The 8,756-nt window shown below is 35.6% G+C and overlaps 3 protein-coding genes across 10 annotated transcripts in view; 2 read left to right on the top strand and 1 right to left on the bottom strand.

Annotated features, from left to right (window-relative positions):
• LOC102677579 (protein TANC2) overlaps positions 1–515 on the top strand; it is a 44,172-nt gene extending 43,657 nt beyond the window's left edge. For all 3 annotated transcript variants that reach the window (XM_006620284.2, XM_006620286.2, XM_006620285.2), the window contains one exon: positions 28–515. In XM_006620284.2, the coding sequence (XP_006620347.1) occupies positions 28–330 (303 nt within the window). In that variant the 3' untranslated portion in view covers positions 331–515. The remainder of the gene's footprint in view (positions 1–27) is intronic.
• An 899-nt stretch (positions 516–1,414) lies between these two features.
• LOC102676339 (TPPP family protein CG45057-like) overlaps positions 1,415–8,756 on the bottom strand; it is a 7,870-nt gene continuing 528 nt past the window's right edge. For 2 of the 3 annotated variants that reach the window (XM_006620275.2, XM_006620276.2), the window contains exons 2-4: positions 4,868–5,270; positions 4,529–4,664; positions 1,415–3,855 (exon numbers count right to left, since the gene is read on the bottom strand). In XM_006620275.2, the coding sequence (XP_006620338.1) occupies positions 3,676–3,855; positions 4,529–4,664; positions 4,868–5,262 (711 nt within the window). In that variant the 5' untranslated portion in view covers positions 5,263–5,270 and the 3' untranslated portion in view covers positions 1,415–3,675. Of the gene's footprint in view, positions 3,856–4,528; positions 4,665–4,867; positions 5,271–7,487; positions 7,941–8,756 lie in introns of those variants that run through there. The other variant, XM_031512693.1, reaches the window with a different exon arrangement.
• The window catches only part of LOC102676740 (aldo-keto reductase family 1 member B1-like), a 13,863-nt gene continuing 8,873 nt past the window's right edge, over positions 3,767–8,756 (top strand). For 2 of the 4 annotated variants that reach the window (XM_006620280.2, XM_006620279.2), the window contains exon 1: positions 3,767–3,875. The gene's annotated coding sequence lies outside the window, so the exon portion shown is untranslated. Of the gene's footprint in view, positions 3,887–6,747; positions 6,766–8,756 lie in introns of those variants that run through there. The other 2 variants (XM_031512691.1, XM_031512690.1) reach the window with 2 other exon arrangements.

Genomic DNA, 8,756 nt, shown 5'->3' with positions numbered 1-8,756 from the left:
TTTTTTTTTTTATTATTATTTATGCAGGAATGTGCGGAAGCAATCGAGCTCGCTGACGAAGCTCTAAAAGTTCGCCCAGTATCGTACGAAGCATTTTACGCGAGGGCGAAAGCACGAGTTGATTCAGACTTCCTGGAGGACGCATTATCCGACGTCCAAGAGGCATTGCAGATCGCACCACCGCAAAATCGACAGGATCGGCGCGTTCTCGTTACTCTGAAGGAAGAAATAGTTTCCAGATTGGATGGAGTAGGGACCAGCAAAGGATCGGTTGACTCTACCAGCAGATCTCGCCTTCGAGCGTCAGTCGACACTCTCACAGAATTGTAAAATTATCTATTTTTTTGTCTTTCAAAAGACTTTTGATTGCCCACGTTTAAGATATCGTCCTTTCTTTCACAAAGGGAATGATTATATGCAAGCTCCGAAACAGTTCTTGCATGCGTATATTTAATTTATAAGTTGATTTTTCTTGAACTGAACTCGCGATTCCTCGAAGATTTTTTTTAAAAAGATAATATGGCTTAGGATTTGCTTTCAAAAAATATTTGGAGGCAATTCGAAACATTCAATCAAATTCGAATGAAGTATTTTGTTTATTTCCTTTTTTTTTTTTTATTTTGTTAATTTAACGACTCATTGCGTACGTTGTACGTACTTGAAGAAATATTCCTTCTCCATTGCGTTGCTTGATTCATTTTTGATAATCAGCAAGGATTTATATATGTTTTTATTCTTTTCTTTTCTGTGCAATTGTATTGCATGACCGTGTTAGGATTTTGTACTATGTCCAATTCGATTCTAAATCGAATATAGAGTTTAATATATATACGTTTTTCTATATATATATATATACACATATTATATATATATAGTAAATATATATATAAGTATTTATATTATATTACGCGTAAAAAAAAAAATTGATTTTTTAGTGTCGTTGTAATTTAAATGAAAGTTATTTAATTGTTTCTTCCTCTCTGTTTCTTTCAGTATTTTCTCTTTTTTTTTTTTTTTAAATATATCGCCACAAAGGAAAAAAAATGCAATTTAATAAAAGAGAATTTTGATATTGATATGATTCCAGCGTTAAACTGTCACAGCCTGTAGATTAAACATGGCTGCCATTTTTCCACGCGTGCGAAACGCAACACGATCTCGCTGAATGTATTTATAATGCACTCGCTTGCCAAGCATTTAATACACATTTAATTCCTCTGTAACCCGTCACGATCGTTTCCGAATTTTTATGTTAATACAAGCGCTGCAAAGTTGTATGGACTTCGATTACGACTACAATGTTATTTTGTCTCTGCCTTGGAGCACAGAGGTACGAAATAAACGAACTTTTTATCGAAAAAGAAAAACAAAAAGATTCTCTTTCAAACAATTTTAAAATAATTTTAAGAAAATGTGATGGGATAATTGGATAAATTTTATTTCAACTCGCCTTTATTGTTTCGAATGATCGAACGAACTCCTGAAATCAGAAGAGTATCGATCGAGGTACGTTGTCCCTTAAATAAGTGTACATCGATTAGAAAGAACTCGTAAAGTGCGTTATGATGATGGCACTTTTGCGAAAGCGAGATAATTTTCGAGGTGAGAACAAAAAGAAAAGAAAAAAGGCGACAAAATGTTTGGTAACAAATATAAATATATATGAATACTAGTAACGGAGAATTGCCTTTTCTTAATCTACTTTTTTGAAGACACGGAATAAATAATAATTATTTTTGAAAATAGATCTTGAAAAATAGATTCTGTCGCTTTCACAATCGTGTCGCCAATTGAAAACGGTGAGTTTCGCATTTCACTTAAATATCTTCAAGAATTAGTACCAAGAATTACGGATTTTGGTCTCGAGTTCGCCACCGTTGCACGCTGGGCGACCAACTTTTAAGTACACTTTAATTCGATTAATATAATGTATACGTAAATACATCTTCGTATAGAATAACCATAAATATCTCGAAATTTGCATCAATTTCATCGTATACTACGACATTTGTAGACATTTTACGTATCTGAGGATATTATTAGCTTTGAAAATTCCTCGAGGAGAAAAGCATATATCAGAGTACAGATATATTTGAGAACAATACTCTCGAAAGTTCCTTATTTTTCGCTAATAGACACTAAGAGTGGAAATTACGGATAATCGAATAATCTCTCTTATCACGGTGTTTAAAATACTCTCTTCAATTTCATTTTTCGAGAATATTTTCCACAAGCATTAAGAAAATTATTGTTTGTCAATCCATTAGTGTCCATTAATGTCTACATAAATAACTTTCGAAAATAACTCTCGAGAATCTTACACTCAAACACATTCGTATCTTTACACGCATATTAAGTAGAAGAAATTAGAATCGTCTGCTTTGCAGCTTCGACTTAATCGTTTTCATGAAACAATAATCAATTCTTAAGTCAAGATTTTACATTTATGATCGTTTTGATATACATATGTCGAGATGTATGATCGAGAACAGCGTATAAAAGAAATTTGAAGTTCGAATAGCATCACATTTAGATTTTCGATTCAACACGCGATTTGCGTTCGAAAGACAAAGAAAATCAAGCGATATTTGTACTTGCGCTTCTGTCGAAATAATTGTGCAAATGTCGAAGAGAAAAGAAATTGTCTTTCGATCAAAATCACACGAGTTCAACATTCTATATTCTATAATGAACAATTGAACGAAGTTATTACGAGATTGCATGATCTTATTTCTTTAATCATCAAATGATCCCAGTTTAATGATCAATTCGAATGAGATTGATTTAAAAATTATCTACTCTTGTGATCCATCAATAACTGTATATAGAATATTCAAAAGTAGAAAGAAAATTTAAAGAATGAAAACCACAAAAAAAACTATAATATTTGATATACAAAAATGTTGGTATGACGAATGTAATAAATAAGTTTCTATCCTCATTTTTCTATATCCACTTTCGTGTTTATCTCAGTCTCTTTAAATTCTACAGACTATTAACTGACAAATAATTAAATACACACACACGTATATATATATATATACCTCGTAGAAACTGGAATCACATCTGGGATCAATTGTTCGTGAGAAAAGCGAGGAAGCTCTCTGATCGATGAGCTCGAGTGGAACGAAGTACAAAGCAAACGAAACACGGTGATCTACAAAGTGTCGGAAATCGAAACAGAGTGAAATACGATAATTACAGCTTGCATTCGGATTAGTATAACAAATGTATCTCCCTGTTGTTAAAGGAAAAGCCCCACTCCCAGATGTTCCATGGGTAAAAACGCATTGTCGAAATCTACAGCAGCAATTGTCCAAGAAAGACCGAGTACCGAGTCCACGAACCGCGTTCCAAATCCATCACCATCTTCCTCGAATCGCTCTTCGCCGCGAAGAATCAACGTCGAAGCGGAAAACTCGCTTCGAGATTCTCTTTACCGACAATCGGTACTATCGAGGTTATCTTGCAACGCGTTCGCCGATCATCGATTTCTCTGCATCGATCGTCGACGGCACCGTTCAACGGGCCTGCGAATCTTGCGGAAGAACCTTGTGCAGATCGAGGAACGCGAGGATAACGAAGACGAGGCAAGAACGCGACGACGTTTCGTGTAAAGTGCGTGGACGGGACAACAGAGTGTCGAAGACATCACAGAAGCGCGCGAATCTGAAGCTAGTGGGCCTTGTAGGTGTCTTTGTTTTGGTAGCCCTGCACGTAGCCGGATTGGTCGGGTATATCCTTTCGGCCGGCGATACCTTTCCCCTTTCCGCTTTCGTCGAATCGTTGCTTGTGCGATCCTGTGTACTTGCTCACGTCCGTGAGTCTGTCCACCGTGGAGGCCGCTTTTCCTGTCTAAAAATTAAATAATAAAGGTAATGAACAGGTAAATATGATTAATGGTATTTGGTTGTTCCATTATTGAAAGAAAAAGAATTTCATCCTATTCTATGCTTGATAATGGGAATACTGTTACTTTTGTTTCATTCTGTAGTAAAATCTAGATAGATATTCGTATGATATAAATTTGAAGGATATATAAAATGGATTGAGAAAAAAAAAAAGAGAGAGAAAAAATTTTAAATTCCAAATAATAGGAAAATTATAAATTTATACATTCAATATTTGTAAAATGACATTTAGATTTCAATTTGTATTTCTTAGAATGTTTTAGCAGTTTTTTGCGAGATGCACTTAGCATAGTTGAAAAACATTGACCTAATTAAGACGAAGGACGCACATACGTAGGCGAGAATTTAAAATTCATCGTTAGAAACGATATATCCACAGGTCAGGTCTGGCGACGTCATAAATCTTTAGTGTCGATAACGTGACACGCAAGGACATGATATTCGATATACAAGCTATTTCTACTTTGGTTAGACTTATGAAATCGTGAAACTTGTTGTCATCGATCACGTGTGGTATAAACTCTGAACCTGACCCTGTCCCCTGTCTTTACTTTGTCGGTAAACATTCGGAATCGACGATAAACTTTCGGATTAATATTTCAATTTACAATACTTACTCCACCAGCGCCGGCTGAGACTCCAGGTGGTCCACAATTCGCCATTTTCTTCTTCATCTCCGCTGGATCGACCTTCTTACTTTTGGCCAGCTCGTCCAAGAACGATTTGTATTGTTCGATACCTAATTTCATGGATCTAGAAACAAAATCGATACCATTTTATTTTTAATATACTATAACAAATCAGTCGTGCATCAGCCATTTTTGATTTCGCTTAATATTTTACAATTATTATTTTTTTTTTTACACAAATTGTCAAAAATATCTATCAATATGAACTCTATTTAATTTTTAAAATATCGTATTGAACCTGTTAAATGTAAAAAAAAATTCTCGTACTTGTGTTTCTTGAAATAAATCCCAGTATCGGTGGTTGTGATCTTCCTTCCATCGATCACCTTCGCCTGTTTCATCCATTTGTCGCTCTGACTCAGAGTGATCAATTTCCCATCGCTTTTCGGATCGCCGAATTTCGAAAAAGCCTTGAAACTTTGCAAAAAGCTGCCAGACTGCGCGGCGCTTGGACTGCTAGGCGTCAATCTTCCTGTCTCGTTTTCTTCGATTTTCAAATTCGCCACGCATTCGGTCGCCTCCTTGGTGGCACCGTTCGTTTCCGCTTTGTCCTCCCCTTTCTTCTCCCCATCCGCGTTACTTTTCTCCGTCTCGGCTTCCTCGTTCTTCTCTACCTTTGCGTCGTTTTTCTCAGTTTCGTTATCTGCCTTCTCGGCTTGCATGCTTGCGCCTGCAATATCACGCAAGATAGAGAAATTTTATTTCCCTTCGACGTGCGAACAAGTTGAAAAAGGCATCGCATGATGCAAAAATGGTTCTATCCAAGTGGGTCAAGTTTGTGCTTGTAAAAAAAAAAAAAAAAAAAAGGAAATAAAGTATCTTTTATGTATCTGGATTTCACGCTATTACACGTATCCAGGTAGACACGTCGACGACGCGACGTTTTGAGGTCAAGCAACGCGAGCTATCGATTTAGCATAATTCGAGTAGGCGGCCTTCACAAATTGACATTTAAATGATAATTAGCGATCGAATAATATTTTTTCGTGTTATTAAATCGATGCAGATTACATGTCATTACGCAAATTATTGTGGAATAAAATCTCTCCTATCTTAATAGGTTTTGTGAGAATTAATTAATAACGAAGAGTTTCGTATCTTGGAATACGAAATATTTTTCCTATCTCGAGTAGCAGATAATATTTTTTTTTCAATTAAGCTAATCGATAGCTGAACGATGAAATAGGACTGAATCGGCTATTGGAAATAGTTTGGAACCTCTTCTGTATCGGTCTCTTTGCTACGTGGACGGTATTGTGCCTCCTCGTGGTATTATTGCTTGAATAAAGGATTCTAAGATACAATAGAACGAATATATACCTTTTATTTGAGTTTCTACGTTTCAAGAAAGAGTACAGTCGATCAAACTATATTTCTTATAGCTAACAAGCTTTGTTGTTGAAATAATAAAAATCAAGCTCGTCTAAGTCTTTGAAAAATTATATCTTTCGATACCTAGTTTCATTGTTGATCGAAATGTCACCATAAATCTATTTTATATTATAAATATCATATATTTTGATATATTATATCCATAATTTATGATAAAAATCGATAATAAGTAAATGATTAATACACATACTACGAAGAATTGAACGATTTTCCGAAAAAAAAAAAAAAGGTAAGAAGAGAGAACATTCAAATGCCTCTTTGAATAACGTGTATGAGAAGGCAATATTAGCAAAACTAATAAAAACATGATTTATCAAGGACCATGTTCACATATATTGGCGTGTTCGTAATATGTTTCACGACTCACACAGAGTCAATTTACAGAGAACAATATAACTCGTTCGATAACCTAATCGGGCCGATCGTTTGTTTTCCATTTAAGCAAGGGCAAGGACTACGTATTTCTCCATTGTTTGAATTCAATTTCACGCTCGTGCACGTGATCCACGAAACATTATCCAACAAAAGAGAGAGAGAGAGGAAAAGAGAGCAACCTGTTCAATAAATTTTCAACCAGTGTTATCTTACACGGGAGACGACATTGAGATTCCGTCAGAAGAGATCGCGAGTACACATCGATACCCAAGAAATCTGATGAAACGCGATCGGCTTCGAAGCGATTTTCATCCTATCCTCTCATGGATCCTCTCTTCACCTCTCTTGAAACGTTGAAACGTTACGAACGGCGGAAGGCCGACACCAGGAGTGTGGAGGTACGTTGTTATTTCATGACTATAAATAGAAATTACGATAGTCGTGTTAGCGCAATTAGCAAGGAACAGGAAACGAGGAGACGATTAAATAATACCGATGATCAGATGTCGAACGGATAGATAGATTCTGCGTACTTGCAATATGTAACTGACCTTTGATTCCGATGGATCTTTTCTTTATTATTCATTTTCGAAGATATTTTAATTTTCTTAATTCTTTTATCTCTAAATACACTCCGCGTCGAATGTTGTTATTTTTCATCGAAAGTGCAGTGAATATTTCTAACAAGTAAATTTTATAATATTTCTTAACAAGATGTAATAAAAGAATACGTTTCGTTAGAATTTAGAATTAGAGATGAAATCGTTTCATTTCTTCGCTGTATTCCATTCATTGTCAAAAAAATATATATCTTTAAAAAAGATAACAAATAACAATTCATTTGGTAACAATTTCACGTTATTTTACACAATACAGATATCGATGTATCACTTCACGTTAAAACTCATTATACGCGTTATAATATTTTCATTCGTTGCTGAAAGGAAGATCGTTGCCTCGAAGAGATTAATTAATCAATCGAGAGATGATCCATCGTTAATTAATTTTTCTTTGGGAAGGGAATCGGTTCCAACTCAAACATCAACAAAACCATCGCGCACTTATTTCAAATACAATACAATACCTATGGATATTAATACACATCACGCTTCGAACTTACCGTGTCGATATTCAGAAGAATTCAATGGAACGATTTTAATTACGCGTGTAATGGCTTCGAATTATAATCGAATAATCACCATGTACCACGTTGCGATAATCACGGAATCGAACGATCTTCCACGATCAATGAAGCTTTATCTGCTCGAAAGCGATAACACGGCCGATTTATTACGACGGCAGAGGAGAAGTGACGACAGAAGGAAACTGCGGAGAGCGCTGGGTTTGTATACAAGTTGAAAAGCTGTTGAACGCGGGTTTCAGCCAGGAATCTGTACACCGTAGGGCGCATGTGTTATATCGATCACCCCCGTAGAAACGAGTCACCCTCTCAATATATCTTTGAAAATGTGTTTCACCCTCGGCTGCAGCCGAAATAAACGCCGCGGGGATCCAATTCTGACAAACGATACACGACCAGGACTGACTATTAAAATCACCGATCGCTTGGTATTCGGCTCAGGTCTACGTTTTAAGGGTGTGTCCCTTTAAGGTTAAATTAAGATCGATAATGGAACTTTCTGGAAACGTTTCACCCAGCAATTTTAATTTTCGACTTAGTCAAAATTAATTTGACCATAATTTCGATAAACCGATATTTTTAATTTTAATTTCGATATTTTTCTGGTTATAAAAATTTTAAGTTTGAAATATCGATGCAACACGTCACTTCATGGACATCAAGTAAAAATATTTTCGATACATGGGTTGATGGAAATCGAATTTTATCAAATTTACGGTAGTTTTTTTTTTCACGAGTATCTCGAGAAATATGAATATGAAGAAGACAAAATCGCGAATCTCGTATATAAGTTTCTACGTGGTCAGTTTGGATTCGATATTTGGCAAGAGAATTTTGCGTGTGACTGCATCGTTATATTTGATAACAGAGCGAGGATATCTCATACATACATACTGACTTTTCCTTTTTTATCTCCAACCAATGAACACGTTTCTACACGCCGTTCTCACTCGAGTTCCGGAAAAATTGCTCGATCTCGACGTTTATTATCTCCGCATGGGATATCTCTATCCACTTTTACATCCGATCGTTACGTCAACGATATTACGACGAGCGTGGAAATAGCTTATTTCGTCATTCAAGTCAGGAAAACGGACTCTCAGTTGAATGAAATACGTGTTGGTATTAATAATAAGGAGAATATATTCACTCCCTTGGCAATTGTTTGATGATGAAAAAAAATTGACCGAAACAGAGATGAATTAATCATTATTAATATTATAATTATAAATGTTTGTAACACTTGTA

This window comes from Apis dorsata, unplaced genomic scaffold (assembly GCF_000469605.1).
Source record: "Apis dorsata unplaced genomic scaffold, Apis dorsata 1.3 scaffold_499, whole genome shotgun sequence".
Classification (NCBI taxonomy): Eukaryota; Metazoa; Arthropoda; class Insecta; order Hymenoptera; family Apidae; genus Apis; species Apis dorsata.
Note: the sequence above shows the minus strand (reverse complement) of the source record. Positions and strands in the feature narration are given on the sequence as shown.